Below are 19,120 nucleotides of genomic sequence, written 5' to 3' on the forward strand. Positions count from 1 at the left end.
GCAAGAAAATACATTACAATATAAGATGGGTTTAAACTATGAATAAGTATATCCATATAAAACTTATTTCATTGCTGGGCTATGGGTTGCAATCAGTTTTTGACACCCTTATTTTTAACAAGTGGCCTGGGGAATAAAATGACGAAATATCTTCATAAGCACCACAAACCTCTGACCTGATTTCTATTTGTGCAGCCAGGATGACGTATGATGCAGACTCAGGCACAAATGACGCTACTGGGTCACATTATTTCCACTAAAGATAGCTGACTGGGAACATATGGTATGTAGGCAGGTGGGCTTCATATACTTTTTATCTTTTCATAACCATACAAAATACTGCAAGAAACCAGGTACTTCACATAATGGCAGACATTCATAACTAAGTGTACAACCTAAATTCTGAGCTGATTTAAAATCTTCCTGACATTCTGCCATTGCATTAACACTTTAAAAAGATGCTTTAAAAAGGACAAACAACTATATTTCTTAAAAATGCAAAACCTGTATTGTGCAGACAATAAATAGTGCTTACAAAGGGATTTTGTCTTGTGTACAGACATGGTCTCCTCTTAAGAACAACACTTACACAGTTGATATGAAATCCATTTAACTTCAGTGAGACCCCACAACTCTTGAGGTGTGACTACCGACGTTACGGGAGTGGGAAAGGTTTAACTGGTCACATGCACATCTTTCCTCTGGCAACAAAAAAGCCATGTTTCAAAAGAGTCTGATTAAAAAAGAAAGTCTCTGTATGGCAAATAGACCTTGTCGCCCCTGCTCCAACTGAAATGTAAAAAGAAGATAATGTAATGTTCCTCTGAGCAGATGTGGAGCTTGCTGCATGCACCTCCTCTGCTGGCAGCTCCAACTAGAGACATAGCCTCCAAGGTTCACTGCGCCCAAATATCAGGACACTCAGGGACCATGGGCCAGGGCACTGGAAGACTCCTTGCAAGGTCTTCACTGACAGAACCAGATATCAGCAACTCTTCACAGAAGAAACCTTGCTAAGGCCGGTGGAACCTACAAAGTAGAGAGAGGGGACAATGAACATAGGCGCCATGATCACATCCATTGACCTCATCAATCAGAGCTCTATTAATAGCTCAATGGACAGTGCTCTCAGGCTGTCCTCTTTAGAAATGGGGTCTTGCGTAAGCAAATCCCAGTATAATTCTGACCATACTCTGCTTTTTTTAAATGCTGAAAGTCAAGTTTAGGGTAAGCAGAACGAAAGCTAAATCTGTACAGACATTTATTATTTTTGTCAGGGGGTGCTAACGTGTGCAGATTTCGGTTTCTCAGAGGAGACGATGCAGCTATATTTGGTACAACCCTGTATACAACAGTAAAAGGGCATATTCGATGATGTGTGAAATAAATAATGATGATAATAATAATAATAATAAGCGTTTAATTGGCACCAGTGACGGTAATTTTTTATTAGAACGCGCAATGTTATATATGTGTTTGTATTTAGACAACCACATACTCTAAATAATCACATTAGAGATAAACTTCAATCCCAGCTCCAATCTTGTTATTTAATAAATAAAGAATATTTTGGGGGGGATACAACAGTCTAATTACTGGAACCCTGGATTCTATCACAGACTCCCCACAGTGTTTTGACATAATCCAACCACCAGAAAATTGAACTTTTTTTCAATAAGCATAATCAGTGCAAGTTCTAACTTTGTTGCTGTCACACAAACTGACCTGCACACATCAATCGAATTGTGCACTGACCTTGTCAGGTGCTTGCTCGAAGAATGAACCTCCATCTCATTACTTTTGAACTCGTTTAGCTCCTTCCGTATTGCTGCCTGTGAGACACAATAACAAAAGTAAACCCCTGGGTGTGACCCTGTACATGCGGGGATCAAGTTATAAAGGCGTTCAAATGGAATTTCAACTGTCAAAAGACACGCTATTTGATGTCAGGCAAATATTTAAGGACACTAAGCTACACTTTGTTATTATAAGGAGAAAAGTACATACAGTACGTGTTTTGCACATAACAGTACTACCAGGCTAATGCTGGTGATTCAATCCTAATCATTCTATAATTGTTCTGAAATCTGATACACAATTTAGATGAGCTCTAGTACTAACAGCTCATTAGTGTCTGTTTTACTATTGACATGGGTACAGTATGTAATGACCATTTCAAGTGGTAATAGAGCCCAGTGCTCAACAGGGGGTGCTCTCAGGCATACCTTGTCAGCAGCTGACAGTCTGGTCCAGGGCTTGTCAGCACGCCTGTCATAATCCTGAGCTTTTGCTACCTCCACATAGTCACTGAAACGAATAAGGATCTTTCTGTCCCGCAGTTCATCAACTGTGGGTCGCTGGTTAAGCTAAGGAATAAAAACAGTGGTGTTTGTTATGGTACAAGTCAGTCAAAACATTGTTTGTATTATTTTGTAACTCATCACTGATCAGTTAACTTAGGGAATGTGTCCCTCGGGAAGAGGATGGGAAAAGCAGTGTGTTGTCCAGTGCATGTTTACAGTTTGTAAATGTGGGTGTCTCAAGGTGGATGTTCTGCTTACCTTTCTGTTAAGACGCTGTTTAATTTCCCTCCTTTCTTCTTGTTCTATCTGGTCGTTCCTCTCTGTAAGACACAAAGGGAGATGTCTCATATAAGCACATCTACAAATAGACAGGAAAACAAATGATGCACACTGTCAATACAAGGTTTTCAAGTTAGTGATGCAGCATTAATGCTGTATGTAGTTATTGGTCATGACACTTCGTAAATCCAAACTCACAGAAAAGCAAGGTATTATGTGACAATCAAAACTGTCTGTAAAAACCATGACAACATATCTGGCTCACTTCAGATGGGGACGCTTTGGCATCTGTTCCTAGAGACAAAAACAAGGACTGGCCTCAAGCCCTCACATTTTCTGTGTCTGCCTGTCTAAATTATTTTTTTCTTAAACAACAGCAGCCCAGACTTACTTGAGGTTACTTGATTAATGTGCACAAAATTCCAGTAAAAAAAAAAAAAAAGAAAGAAACATTTATAATCTCCACAAGATGGATTAAGTGAGTCTGGACTGTGCTGTACCACTTGAGTAAAGGTGCAGTCAGCATGTGTCTCCATCAGATTCTATCAAATATGTTGCAAGAGGATCAAAAATAAATAATACTTGAATTCAATTTCTTTAGAGGCTGAATGTCACTTCAGTATAATTATAAGAAGCAGCAAATCTACTATCCATAGTTTGCATCTTGGACCTGGAACAGGTGTCATTTTGCTAGAAGTGTATGCTCTTTAGTCCAGTGATTTGACAGTGCTTTGTGTGTTGCATTTTGACACTGTGTAAGAAGGTGGCTAGTCTCAACATCTGACAGGTGCTTAGGGCCAGAGTGTAGAGCACATGGATGCCGCCTCTAAACCACAGACATGAATTAAAGTCAATTATAGGTAAGCAAAAACACAGACCACACCACCTTTAAAAGGACAGTTTCACAGATTTCTCACTGCTCTGTCGTCCAAAGCAAAAGTCTGCTAGATCACTCTCCTCAGGGTCAATGAAATTTAACAAATTTCTTGATGAAAATGATCTGCAATTCAGCTCTCGTATTTTAGATGTATTTCAACTTTTCAATATTATTTTAGTTTTAGTAGTAATAGTAGGCTATTCATTGAACTGCACAGATTTTTGAAGGGGTTGTAATAGTTTATATGTCTATGACATCTAAATTGTGAATAATACACTTAAGAACATTTCTTTTGAGATGTCAATAAATGTATTTTAAAAAAGACGGAAGTATGCCTTATCGCCATCTCCTAAACTCCAGTATTGCAAATAGTATTGCAAATACTTGTTTAAATAATAGTGAGGACATAACAATAAGAACCTGATTCTATTATTGCCAATCCAGTACTTACGCTTCAGGATGTTCCGACTTTCCAGTTCTTCAACAGCTGGCCTCTGGCTGAGTCTCCTACGGAAAAACACTAGAATCACGTTTTGGACCATTTTGATCCACTTTCTCCTCAAGTAAAAGTCTTGCAGTCTGGTACTAGCACGCTGTTTGCCGGAAAGAGTGTGTAGAACACCAAGATCTACACATCTTAAAACAAAACAGTGAGTCCCTTCTTGAGTCTATAAACCAACTCCGTTTACTAAATCGCGACAAACTCAACATCGGGAAATAGATCCAGGTGCGTGATTAATCACGCATTAAATCCGTTTTACAAGCTATCTTCCTTAATATGTATCTCTTAGTATGAATCGCAGCACTTGCCGTCCAAAAATTACCGTCGTGTCAATAATATGACACAGTAAATTCGCTAAGTATCCCAAAGAGAAGTAGCCTATTTGACTTAATTAAGTATCCGGGCTTCTCTACTGCAGATGTTGAGCGCTTCGCTATCTAGTCTGCCTCGCAACCTGACGCTGTTCAGAGTGGTGTGATGCTGGAAAGCCTGTCTCCCTTTTCACTCCACGCATAATGTCTGGGGGCGGTGCCTAGCAGGAGATTCCCACGCACACTTTGAATACGCCTTGAAAACTGCTGCAGTAAGGAATTTAGAAGCAGACAGAACGATGCAGTGGAGCTAATGGTTAATGAAAAAAATTGTTCAAAATATTTCTCCGAGTTCAAGGCTGAATCACACATGGTGATTATGGTGAAATGTGTGTTGTTTTTTTTAGGTCTTTTTGCCCTTAGATCAGCGATACCTCCGTATATTTGACAAATAAGAACACGGTGTGGCCATTATCAATAAGGTCTGCAAAGAGGGAATCCCCAGCCTAAAGATGTGCACCGAGAAGGACCCAGTGAGACATGCTTAGCATTGGCGCAAGTGGATTCGTAGTTAAAATTACACCATTCGATTTCTTCAATAACTTACACCGTAATTTGAAGCTAAACATGAGCTGTGGGAATACACTGACAATAGACTACTAGTGTTTTGATACAATATGTAATTGTATGCAATACCCCACGTTATAGGCCAGGAAATAATTATGACTATAATTGACTGGACAGCTAAAATATTCCAGCACACACAAAACAAAATCCACAAACAAATTCCTTTCTTTCTTCTCCACACCGGGCTGGTGTGGAGAATTACACTTCGAATGGTGTAATTTTAACTACAAATCCACTTGCGCCAATGCTAAGCATGTCTCACTGGGTCCTTCTCGGTGCACATCTTTAGGCTGGGGATTCCCTACATGTGTCCAACTTCCATAAACATAAGTAGGATGACCTCAAACTTAATGTTAAAAGTCTTATTGTCATATTGTCTCACTAATGCAGCCTCACTGCAAACTTACTTACTTGTTTCTCTTATTTGGGAAAATGTACCACCTCACCTCTTTCTTGGCCTTAAACACAACATCTTTAACACAGAAATGTTCTAAGAAGCAACATTGTATTTGACTGACTCAACTAACCATCCGTAGATCAGTGTTCTTGGCACAATGCACCCAGCCTCTGATTAAAGAGGGATACTGAAGGAACTGTGCTGATGGAGTGACAGTCAATTTTCTCACCGACACATTTAAAAATGACAACTCCACAAAAACCTTTGCTATTTTCAGTCCATTTATTGTTATGGCCCCAGTCATGGAAATAATAGGTGTACAGATGGCAACTAGGTTCCAAGCCTAAAATAGAACACATTTAATAGCCTCATCTGTGACTGGGACCCCCTTGGGTTTATCATAAAACAGAATCACTTGCACAGAGATGGACATGACAAGTGTCCTGACATGGGCACCAACCACAAGGTTAATATGGTACTATACTTTGTATCAAAGTGGTACAGATCAGGGGATGGTTAACTTACCAGCCCATCTAAATGGACTTTTACAGGGAAGAAGGTTCTTACTGTCATTTGCACTTCCTAGGCATTCACTCCTCCCTCTGAAAGTGAAAGTTCCTGATTTGTTAGATGACTCACCAGAATGTCAAAGCCATGAGCCGGCTGCAGGAGTAAGGCTGATGGGAGTGTCAGCCCATGGAAGTGGAGGAAAATTGCACGAGTCAGGAGGGGTGGCTGAGGCCTACTAGTGCCCACTGAGGTGTGTGTTAATGCCCTGGTCCATCTCCTGGGGTAACCGTGACAGGGTCTGAGACCAACACACCACTGCTCGATGTGGTGTCTGAGAACCAGCTACGTGTGCCTGGGACACCCTGAGGCGGACAGTTGCCAGGAATAATTAAAGAAGTCATCTTCCTTCTATGTTTATATAACTTTGAAAAGGCTTGGGTTGGATGTCATGCCTTGGGTGGGTGTGAGTCCTGACCTAAATGTCTCTCCTAGTAAATCTTGGTATGGGGAGATAGACCAAGTGTAGCCGGGCACCTCATTTTACTTAGAAGCCTGCTCCCTCTGAACCAACTCTGAACAACCCAACTGTTCTGTAATGCACGTGTCAAGGTATATCTTTTTGTACATTATGGATTGACTTACATGGCCCTATATGCCATTCAAAACTCTGGAGGGTTCAAAAAGATGAATCAGGTTCAGACTCAGTTCAAGCTCAGAGCTTCATGTAAGGTCAAACATAAATTATTAATGCAGTCTCCTGTTTGAACCTGAGTCTGAACTTCACAGTGGGTCTACAGATCAAGGAAACAGGCAGGCTGAGGCCACAACAAAAAGTCATCTTCAAAATGCATCAAATAGTGGTCGCCTGTGCCAACAATGTGACAGTGCATCAGCTATCATGTGTAGAGAGATTCCATCCAAGATTGATAAATAGCAACTACAGTAATAATAATCACAATACAATTATTGAGAGTATAAACCCATGCAAATGGTTGACGAATCAACATGTAGCACAAAAACACAGAATCTGACAAATCCTTATATTCCTCAATAAATGACATTAAAATAAGTTAACCATGGTTAACTTAGTTAACTACAGCTTACATGTAAACTTGTATTAAATCTGTTACCAACATACATAGTGAATCAACCCTTTTTCCATACTGTAGATGTACTGTGAGATGCTCTCAGAACTCACTATTACTTCTGTATAGTTGTATCACATTCAAGTAAGGATAATGTCCATACAGGACAAACATTCATTAATACATATTATACTATACTTTAAAGTCTACAAAATAGAGATTTAATCTGCCTGTCTTTGCCTATGCCATTCCAAACATCATGGTAAAAATATTAAGAAAAATGATCTGAATGGGGGTAACAACATCTTACATGTATTGGCAATTAGAGATTGCAAGGCTGATTATCAGAGAGAACAACCCGTGGAGCACATTGTTAATTACTCCTTGTGGGATTAGGGGGTTCATGGTGGCAGTGTATAATTTTGTGCAGGTCTTTTTTGTGCAGTCTTTGATATCCTGCACTTTTTACTTCTACAACTTGAGCGTAGCTTCTAAAAGCAGCTATATAATTGCAATGTTGCCAACTTTGATTCTGAATGTTTTATATAGACATACATAGGTTTCAGATGGACCCAAATTCAAATAGCAAAAGTTGCCATCAGCTATAAAACTCACACAATCGCATTCTGTAAATGGGAGACCATGCCTGCCTATACAGCTAAAAAGTGAACAAAAAAGGAAAGGAATGAAAGAAAGAAGGAAAGAAGTTGAAAATGTTTTTCAATGCTTAAAAAGAGAGGGGGGAAATCTTACTCAGAACTTTTTAAAGCCCTGAGACAAAGAAAGCAGTAACAGACCTCATAAGATATTTGTGTCCTCTCCACCCTACACGTGTGTCCTCTCCACCCTACACGTGTGTCCTCTCCACCCTACACGTGTCCTCTCCACCCTACACCTGTGTCCTCTCCACCCTACACGTCTGTCCTCTCCACCCTACACGTGTGTCTTCTCCACCCTACACGTCTGTCCTCTCCACCCTACACGTGTGGCCTCTCCACCCTACACGTGTGTCCTCTCCACCCTACACGTGTGTCCTCTCCACCCTACACGTGTGTCCTCTCCACCCTACACCTGTGTCCTCTCCACCCTACACGTGTGGCCTCTCCACCATACACGTGTGTCCTCTCCACCCTACACGTGTGTCCTCTCCACCATACATGCACACTCTGACTCATGGCCAACAACACCTCTTCACCATGCTTCTCCATAAATCCAGTCCATTATTTAATACAATCTGTCCTGTTTTTATCAATAGAAGAAAAGAGGATATCTGTACATTTTCTCATCATTCTAAAAGAGAGCTCAAATTAACAATTCTCAGATGTGTTCAAAACAATCACTATGCTGTGTCTGCAAGGGGAGAGGGAGGAAGGGAAGTCCTGGCAGAGTCTCATTAATATTTCAGATGATGTTCCACAAGAAACTGCATCTAGTGCTTATTAAATACCCTGTGTTACCTGGCAACTGCTGTTGCTTGCAATAGCATTGTAAATTTTCATGACAGTACAATAAGTTTCAAAGGAATCAAGTGAATCAAGATGCTGCCCCTCATATTTTAGAGGATGTAGCTTAGGTTGGCTTGTTGCTTGTAGAGTAGAACAAATGTATACATTTTTAGTTTGTTCCAAATGGTTCACATTTATAAAATTATTGTTCTGGTTTACCTCGATCCAAATGGCTTACCTTGCCAAAATTGAAACATTGTGTGTTCCTTGTGAGTCTGCCTAGAGTACTAAAATATGAATCCCTACAGTTTGTTGACAGTGTATTGTTGTGGAGACCACTGAGAAGGTAATGACCATGACATAAACTGACACAACAAAAATGGCTGAATTGCTGTGTGATAAGGATACCTACTGTAAAATCACACAACAAATATACATTTCAACATATATTTAGGGCCTAGGGGAGCAGCTGTGTGAGGGTTTCTTTTCGCTGAGTCCTGTTTCACACTGACAAGCTGGGCTTGAGCTGTGGCCAAAACAGACTTTGAGCCACAAAGGCCTATTTTGTCTCCTCCCACACCACTGCTGCTAGTTTCCCTCATGATACACCCTGTCCCTCTTGAGCGGATTCAGTCAAGATCTGCAGAGACTTGCCTTGGAGAGGCTGGGGGAAGGAACTGTGAAAAAGGGTGCGTGGGTATGTGTATGGTGTGGCCATGAATAATTCATAAACTGTCTTGTCTATTAATAGCTAAAGAGCGTCTCCATAGGAATTAATGTAATTAGCATTTCTGAGATGGCTATTGATAGTAAGGTCATCACCCACAGAGCACAGGCATCCACTGACTAAGGCTCTTCCCCACTAGTTTTACAAGGTCCCATTCTCACCACCTTTCTTTCCTATTCACCAATCCAGTCGCAGTAGTGACAGTGGAAAGCTTACTGGACCAGAGCCAGAGAGATGTAGATCACTGCGGTAAGTCAAGGCCACAATTCCAGAAAGCTTCCCTGGGGAATGTGGTGGTTCAATCAGAGGGGAGTGGAGGACAGGCAATCTCTACATCTGAGCAGGGATAGAAAACCAGCCCTATCTGTGACGTAAATACTGCATTGATTGGAGCTGGTGCCGCAGTATTTTAGCTCCAGTGACAACGATCCGAGCTAAATTTAGCAACAGAGGGTTCCCTTTCCGTGTCCTGGGCCAGCCTACCGTTCTGAATTCTGGTGCAACCTAGTACATCTTCCATACAAGCTGGAGGCTTTGTTCCACAAGGCAGACAGAATGACATTCTGTGTTGCATCATCAGACCTATTTTGAAAAACATACATGGATATTGGAAGTATATTGTTAAACACACAATACACCTGCACAAACAATTGTTGTAATGCACACGTCGTTGTTTGTATACTGTCGGCCTACAATGTATTCTTCTAAGTAATGATAAAATGAATCGTCTTGGCTTTGTAATAGAGCTGGATGTTTTTTTTGTCAGCATCCAAACCACAAAGAGATATGTGTTTACAACAATGAACACATCTCAGCTTGATTGGAATCATATTTAACAATTTGGTCGATACTAGATTAGAGGATGAATTAGCCCTGTTGATAACTGACTCTGAAAGCTGTCCTTACATCACGTTGTGTGACAGCCCTGTACCAAGCTGCTCCGCAGCCAAGGAGGAACTGGCTGTTTGTTCTGCTGCTATTCTGCTCCGAAGGCCATACTGTTCCAATGGAGAACAGACTCCGTGAGCACAACAGCTGCTCACCCTGTGGCTCTTCACAACCCACACTCAGCTTCTAAGACAAGGCACAGTGTGCCGCCACCTCAATAGGCACCGCTGATTTATTCATTAAGATTCACTGAGTGTCCTGAAGACTCGACCAGGTACGAGATGAACAGTTGGTGAACACAGAGAGGACAAGGAGGAGGAAAGTGGAACCTTATTGTTCTTCACTGTTCTAGGGGCTGAGTCATTAAGGTCCACTCTAAGACCACCATGTTAGTGTTGAAACTCTGGCCAGCCAGGATGGCCAAGCACATGGTGCTCTCATCTTAAACAATGACGTGTCTCAGCTGTCCCTCTGTCAGCAGACCAGGAGTCGCCTGGGCCCTGGAGCAGAGGCCCCCCAGCACCTGTGCTGCCTGCAGGCTGTAGAGGACACTTTAGGACGGGGCTGACCCACATGGCGTTTTGGTCTTCACACGCCATTCCTGATGCAGGCGTCCCTCCATGAAATGCTCTCGATTACATTATGATGCAACTTTATGAGGAAAGCAAGCCATCCCCCTGCTTCAATATGTTTTACTCATTTGGATACAAAGCTGTCCCTCACATTGTTGTGGTGAGCTAAACATTGTTACATGGTCCAAAGGATTTACTTTAATGTCTCTTACGTCATCTACTAAATGTTGTCACATGGCTTCTTGTTTTGGTGCACTCACCAAAAGTGCACCAAAACACAATTGGATAATTGTCTATCCTAGTATGATGCTAAGATCCTTTTCCTAGTCTGACATATACACAGTCCTACCCTGGTTGGCAGACTTTCCTGTTGTCATACTTTCCCTCTATTACACAGGATCAATCACTTCCTGCCAGTTATGTAAGCGTACTCAAAAGTCAACTTTATGTAAGCTGTTGACTAGTTATGTCTGTGTTCAGCAAATAATTGACGTGGTCTCATTTCCTACAATAACCCCACTATATTTGGTTTGTATGCAAGTTAAGAATGTTTCCAACCATTACCTCCACAGAGTACCTATTGTGATGGGTAATATGTAATTTCCTACATTTATAAAGACATGCCTTATACTATTACATATATTTGTTGTACAGTACCAGTCAAACGTTTGGACACATTTTGCCATTGGACCCATAACTTTTGACTGGTACTGTAATTTACTTATTAGGTAATATTTCTGATATTCCCCAGTCAGCCTTTTCCTTCAGCGGCACGTTTTTCAGCAAGTGTTAAGACTCCCACAAGAGCACGTGGAGATCCACATGGATGGAGGCGTGTCAGGGGTGTGCTGGATGGAACAATAACATTCCAAATATCTCCACTGAAGTAATGGCATTTTTCTAATTCATTCAACCGTTCTGGCCCGGGCTAGAAATAGCTTTGGTTTATGATGCTTGCGTTGATGACACTGTTGTTACTGGCTAACTGCTCCTGGCATTCAGACTGGCACGCAGCTGTGAGATGCCCAAGGGTGGGGTTGAACAAAACACACGTGAGGAAGCTTGATGGCAAGCTTACAGAACCTCACAGACATTAAACCGGAGGCCTTCTGGCAGTCTAAACACACTCCTTCTAAGCTGTCACACACAATACACTCAATTAGTGTATTGTGTCAGGTGGCTGAGCAGTGAGGGAATCGGGCTGGTAATCAAAAAGGTTGCCAGTTTGATTCCCGGCTGTGCAAAATGACGTTGTGTCCTTGGGCAAGGCACTTCACCTTACTTGCCTTATTTATTCATCACGATCAGCAGATTAGCAGAGGGTCTTGACACTTAAAGAGCCCTAACACATAAAACACAGAGCCTTATCACAGCAGTGACGCACACTTAACAAGCCCACTTGTCCTCTCTTACTGTCTCTTGTCTTGGTGTTTACACCCAACATTAGCTCTTTTGACCTGAGTAGCATTGCCTAACTGAGTGCTGAAAGAACATTCCCAAAGGGAGTTGGTATAACTACCATAAGTACTTTGCTCCAGACAGCAGGGTGGCTGGGCTTAACTCCCTCCCTGCTCCTCTCCTTCTCACACCTACGCTCTATTGATTCCTACCCTCAAGTGTCTGAAAGCTATTTTGAGCCCTCCTGAAAAGACTACTGTCTGAGTCAATTATTGATGTTTTCATATATTTACTTGTGTTAAAAGGGGGACCACTGTATGTCTAAGTGGTATGCACTTAATTATACATAGCAGCCAAAGAGATCAAAACAAGTGATACTGTGCTACAGTACTGACAATGTACTGACAATGTATATGATGCAAAAATCTATAAACCTTACTTTTATTGTAACAGAGCTATCACATATCGCCTGAGTTGTTTGTGTTTTCAAATTTGCAGTGTTTTTTTGTTGTTGCCAAAATGGCTAATCCAGAATATAATATAAGCACAGTATGTTCTGTTTCTTTCTCTGTTCATTTCTTCCGCTTTTTCTGGAGCTTTTCAGAAAAGCCTTTTCCATTATCCAAAAATGAAGCAGATTACAATATTATGAATGACAGGATTACAATGATAATCACTTCAACTTTCGTATCCATAACTTAAAATCCTATGAGTTCAGATAGACATGTGATCATATATTATTGGCAAGAAATAGTGAGGGGGTATAGGCAAGGCATTGGTTAGTGGTGAGATACTGGCTCCCCCCACTGGCTGATAAACTTGTCCAGTACAGCACACTATAATATTATTAAATGTAAAACCCATAGAAATGCAATCCAAATTTGGTAGACTTAAATTTATTAGGTTAAGTTGAAGAGCTTAACCTAATATACTTTCTAACAATACATTCTATCAGAGATGTTCAGAAGTACTTTTCTGTTCATCCAAATCAAGTATCAAGTCTTTTAGGGACCGGTCTTTGTCCACAAGTCCCTGAGGGTAATAGATTCTGTGTGCTGTGTATTCATTTTCTAAACCGTTTCTGAAAATAAATAATATAATTTATTGGATAAACTCAACATTTCTAGGGACTACCATGTCCATCATAAGCACGTTTGGCATTGAATCAAAATATCATGAAATCTCCCAAATCTATGATTTGTCTTTAATAACTCTTAATCTCTATATTGAATGTAGTTTCAAAGAAATGTACAGTATAATGCAGAGAGAAAATATGAGACAGTTAGAAAGGAGAAATGGAATGGAATGCTGTTCAGCAAAAAATGTGTCGATGAAATGATGGAAGCAGGTGATCAAACTGAACAACACATTAACAGACATGGCCAACATAACATTCTACAAACATAGAGATGGAAAGTGGGACAGCAAAACAGCCGTCCATGGGAGAGAGGGGGGGCTGATGAGGGGTGAGCTGGGCCACAGAGAGAGACTCACTTGGCTAGCTTCATCTCTATCTGCTGGCGGATCTCCTGGCGCTCCTGGTCACTGCGTACTGGGAAGATGTTCCTGTCCTCCAGGTCCTGCTTACTGGGACGGTTACGCAGCTTTACAGCCAGTAGTTCTTTCCTCATCCTACGTGGCAATGTCCCTGTTTAAACACACACACACAGACACACAAACAAACAAAGGTCAGCAGCTGTTTTTGGTGCCCTGGCTCACTACACACCATGCATTGTATACTATGAATTGTCAACAATGTAATCTTGTTCGTCCCACTAACAAGAACCCAGTTTGTTTGCACTGGGTAAATGTTTCAGTTTGCAACAGTAAGCTACACATGGTTATTTCAAATGCTTGTGTTTCTCTGATGACCCACATGCGGTGACATCATCACCCATCAGCCCAGGAAGTAGGGCAGCTCAACAGATGTTGCTGACAAATACAGTTGAATGACTCTCTTCTTGGCTACATTGTTAATCTCCCACTTATGCATTCGGAGTAAATAACATCAAGCAACATAACATTAAAACAAACTACCCTGCAGAAAAACAACAACTTGTAGGAGGAACACTAGGATTGTGGATTGTTTGTGCTATTGTACATTAGGACACAGTTGATTTGAAGACCTACCAGATATTACAGACTCATTCCAGCTCTCCTGGTCGCTGAAGTACTCATCCAGGCGGCGATTCTCTTTGTTCTCATCTGACTCCTTCTTGCTCTCGGACTCTCCAGGGGGCTCCTTCTCTGTGCTGGACGTACGGGGCAGACGTCCCTCTGGGCGGAACTTTGGGGAAGATCGTATCTCCTTCCCTTGGAAACTGGGGTCACAGATTTAAGCTTCAGATCAGTCTCAACATACTTTTACGACAGCTATGCGGAGAGAGGTTAGGCACCTTACCTGTCCTGTCTATGCTTGGAGGCCAGAGCACGGTGCAGTTCCTCGATGATGCAGCTCGGGGACAGCTGTGGGTGCAGGGAGCCCAGGTGGGGGGAGCCTGTTGGGGTGAAGATCCGGCCTCTCAGCAGGGAGCCCTGTGGATCTTTGGGAAGGGTGAAGTTCCTTGGCAGGGTGGCGGGAGATTTTTTCACTGCCATGGGATGAGGCCCTATTTGGTAGAAATTGCACACATAAAGATGTTCTTATAGTAATATTGTCATTCGCTTGGAAGATAAAGCAAGACATTTTAACAACTGTCTCACCGTCTAAACTGCCTAATCTGGTGAGAAGTTTGACAGGTAGACTGGGTGGAGGAGGGGTGCTGGCGCGTCTCTGGGGAGGGGGTTTGGTGACTTCCTTGGGCTCCTCAGGGGGGTCCCCTGGCCCCATGAAGTTGTCATCAGGGGGTTCAGTCAAAGACAACTCCTCCTCTTCCCCTTCCTCATTCTGACTTTGATCTCCTATTGTCTCTGAATCCTCAGTCAAATCTTGAACTGAAAAGAAAAACAAAATGTTGTTATTTTCCCTGTTGACGGGTCGATTTCGAACCAATTAATAATCTCTGTCTCCACCAAGTGGTGGTTAACAGGAATCACATGGTGCTTTTCACAATGTACTGACACCCTAAACCTTAACATTTTAATGTATCCACTATATGGTAACAAAAACGATAGTAAACATTAGAAATGTCCTGGCCCACCTGTCGAACGATCCAGATCACTTCCCTGGTCCTCTGACGTGTTGGCCAGGGGTGCCATGGGCTCCTCTTCTCTCTCCTCCCCATCTGAATGTGTTGGTGTGTCTGGGTCCTCTATGTTACCCCCACAGGCTAGACCTGACTCTATAGGACAGAAAACAACTATATATTATACATCTATATTGTCTTCATAATGATAAGTAAAACAACGCACACAAAACAAAATAGTGTGTTGTGAATATTAGATGGCACTGGCGTGTGCCTGAGTGAGTTTGTGTGAATGTGCACGTGTGAGAGACTGGGAGTGTGCGTCCACTCATGCACTCGCACACCTGGCTCTGCCTCCCCCAGGCCCCTTCTGGTGACATCATCCCGACTCTGTCGAGCAGCTGCCTTCCTCTCTATAGCTGCAAGACACAAGCATTTGACCTATGTTTATCTGGTTGAATAGAGCAATCCATACACACGCATTATAGTCACAACAACATTCCAGTTACATATGAATTTGTTTCGAACTGCATATTGAATTCTGTGACTTACACTAGCTAAATTCCTACATGACTTACCTGTAGAACTCTGCTTAAGCTTCTCGTTTTTCTTTTTTCTCCACTTCCAAGGCTTGAAGATTCGGCCCAGGCTGGCCAATTTACTGTTGCGTCGAACAGGAGGGGTTCTTACCCCTGAAACCAGACAGCCAGAGTGGAGGGTCCTCTGTTGTTCCATGACATCTACAAAACACAGCACAGAAAGAGGGCTCTTAGAAAACAACATACCGTACAATACAATCAGCAGGGTCATCAGCAGCTCATGTAATTACCTTGTAAATGTCAAAAGACTGTAAATGGCAGATTTTAAACATATTTAATAGAGCAAAATACGAATGAAATTTTTGATGATTGACTAATAAAGAATGCCTGATTCACATCTGGAAACTGAGCAGTGCGGAGCACAGAGACGGATATTGTTTGAGTGTGACTCACATGGTCAAGCCTAACCCTCTGGACCCACACACTCAAACAATGGACTGCTTCTAAACACAAATTATTTAAGAGCATGGAGAAATAAAGGCTGCTCTACTTATTTCCTATGAACAGTAAAAATGTGACGAGTCGCACCTCAACGTCCTTGGTTGTGTTCATGCAAACACACAACACAACAATGATAGTGTAGAGAATAGCAAGTATGAGTATGTATCTCTACTAACAGACATCAGTTGATGTTGCTCAAATAGTACTGATTCCTTGTGCAGGAATGCATTGCCTGCATTCTTGGCTCATGGAAAAGGTCCAGTGTGAGCTCATGTAAAAGCGCTGTGTTTTGACTGCCTCATCTGTCACAATGCTGCACTGGGTGGCAGAGACAGAGAGATGGCTTCAGCCCCTGTGAGGAAGGACAGAAATAGGCACTCCCACACAGTCTGGCTCAAACAGCGAGCTGACACCTCAGGGAGTTTGCAGCTGAGCTGTCGGTTGTTGAGGGAGATGCTGCTTCCTAAATACAAGCTCACCGACACATCCGTTCATTCGACTAAAGCCATTTACCACTGCAGCCTCAGCTCTGAGAATGATAGGATACTGGTATAAAGGAGGCATGGTTCAGTCTCAGACATCTTAAAATAAAATGGGCATCCTAAATCCCAAACTGTGTCCAATATATTTTCAAGCTGGACCCAACTGCTGGTCTAAAGGAAAAAGGGCCCTGATAGTACATAAAGAATCTGTAAGATTTGTTGTGTTTATAAAAATAGCACTTATATTCAGACCTATGGAGAACACCTCAGTTAATTTTCTAGAGCAGTCATGGAATGTGGAAAGCACTCAATGCCAGAGAAAAATATGGGAAATACATTTACATTTATGCATTCAGCAGACGCTTTTATCCAAAGCGACTTCCAAGAGAGAGATTGACAAAAGTGCATAGGTCACTGACAAGGAAATACATGTTGATACAATGTTTCCATAAAAATAATGATATTTATTTTTACACATCTGCGCATAACCAACTGTTCATGAGCTAAGTAACAGCGTTGGATCTGACACCCAAAGCAACTGACAGTCATCCAACTCTTTGACCCCCAACATTGGGAAGCCGATCAGCTGCCCCAGTCCTGTGTGCCCGACTAACCAGATGTAAAGAATCCAGGTCATGCCTAGTTACTGCAGCAAGTATAAAGGGTCAGACCACCGTTACCATGGATACCACTCTGGATGTAGCAGAAAAGGCCCTAGGAGGCACAGAATCAAGAGAGCATGAGGAATACGGGGTTGCTGGGTGGATGAGAAGATTGTTAGCTCATAGAGACAGAAACCCTACAAGAACCAATCACAGCCTAGCTGAATCAATGCATAATGCAAGCAAGGAATTTCTGTATTTTAAATATTGCATGTTGTTGAAATTAGTTCATAATTGAAAACAGGCTGACCTTTCCTTACTAACATTTCCCTTTCTGTTTTTAGAATATTGTTATAGTAAATTTATAACGTGTTTTTAAGTGAAAAATGTATGTTTCAAAGAATGGTATGCTCAGCAATGGCATCATCACAATACAGAGGTGTACTTTTCATTCTCATTATGAAAATAAATGTATTGATAATAATGTAGCATGTCTTTTTTATTATAAAATTGAATATACTCCCATGGATGTATCAACCCTTAGTCGTAACCATTTCAACATTTTAATCGACGCTTTGAATTCTGACAAGCAACAACAACTCTAAAATAACTTGCCGCCTGACTCCTCCATCGGCGTGATGGCCTATCATGAAGATTATAACATATTGCACATCTTTCGCCGCCTTCAGTCAATAGCTGAACATAGAGGCAACAATGAAACTATGTTTTATCGTTTCAACAAATAGATTTGAATCCAGAAGGGGAAAACACTTACGTGCTTTGGTAATTGAATCTTCACGCGTGGACCTAGCTGTCTAATCCCGTGATGCCAAATAAAAAGGAAGACAAGGCGTGTGGTACACAAAAATAACAGGAGCTGGACGGCAGATAAGAAGCCGCGAGAACTCCCTCAAATATGATAAATGGTCCTACTAAACATTCTGTTCAATCTCTGTCATTTGACGTCAAGCGCCGGCATTTCTCCTCAACTCAAATGTTGTCCCGCCGCGCTCAGATTCAGTTCTGGTGATGCAGGCTACCCGCCCCTTGTGTTAGGCTAGTCACGGGGAGCACAATTTGACTTCAGTTGTTTATTTGAAAGGAATATAATTGGGCAGTGTAACATACAAACTTACAACTTACACATTTCTATCGTATTTAGTGTGTTTCAAGCACATCAATGGAGAATAGGCCAGCCTATTTTACAATGATATGTGACAGGCCTATTGATCACTGTACATAATTGCCATTTAACATAAGCATGTTCCTTTGTCTTCCTCAGAGACGCTTTGTCGACATTGTTGTGGCACTAATCAATTGATGGGGAAATAGAACCTTCTGTGGTTTCAAATCATTCTCAGTATAGAGCACCTTGACATTATCTTTAGACTAAGTTTCAGGGTTGAAGTAGTCTTAGAACATGAGATGGGAATGAATATTCCTCCCTTGGGTTAGAGGAACAGTAAGTACAGTTAAGATAAAGAGAAGCACCTGCTACACACAAAACATGACAATATCTCATTCAATATTTACAATAGTGTTCCCTAGACAATTGAGGTCAAGATAGAATCACTTCAGACGGATATCTTGAATTGTTAACTCCCAGGGGAGGGAAAGGAAAGTAGATAACCAGGCACTTTATCAGCAGTTATTTTACACAAGTCAAAACTGCAGCTTGAGTGTCCATCTGTGGAATAGTGATTTTGTACAAAGTACTTTACAATTGATTTTACTTTACATTGCAACCATAATATAATTGAATCAGAATGAGGTTATTGAAAGCACTGGTGTATGTACTGAGAAGACTGAGACAATAATACCGTATGCAGACAACATGAGAAACACAGCAGTGTCAAAGCAAATTCAAATTGCCATCATCATATAACAAATCAATCGGGCATACAAAAAAATGTCCAAACACTAGTTGTTAACATGCTAAGAAGGATACTG

General features: G+C 41.6%; 1 protein-coding gene across 1 annotated transcript; it reads right to left on the bottom strand.

The window, feature by feature from the left end:
* Positions 1-485: 485 nt before the first annotated feature.
* On the bottom strand, positions 486-18,160 carry phactr3b (phosphatase and actin regulator 3b). Its single transcript, XM_084705676.1, has 13 exons — positions 17,946-18,160; positions 15,625-15,786; positions 15,391-15,465; positions 15,062-15,202; positions 14,625-14,855; positions 14,323-14,530; positions 14,052-14,242; positions 13,416-13,569; positions 3,911-3,966; positions 2,562-2,623; positions 2,226-2,366; positions 1,756-1,832; positions 486-1,029 (listed from the first exon to the last, which is right to left on the bottom strand). The coding sequence occupies exons 2-13, from the start codon at positions 15,779-15,781 to the stop codon at positions 1,014-1,016; spliced, it is 1,509 nt and encodes a 502-aa protein (XP_084561802.1). The 5' UTR covers positions 15,782-15,786; positions 17,946-18,160; the 3' UTR covers positions 486-1,013.
* Positions 18,161-19,120: the final 960 nt, after the last annotated feature.

The sequence above is a fragment of the Hypomesus nipponensis genome, chromosome 9 (genome assembly GCF_054491055.1).
Source record: "Hypomesus nipponensis isolate SF chromosome 9, ASM5449105v1, whole genome shotgun sequence".
NCBI lineage: Eukaryota > Metazoa > Chordata > Actinopteri > Osmeriformes > Osmeridae > Hypomesus > Hypomesus nipponensis.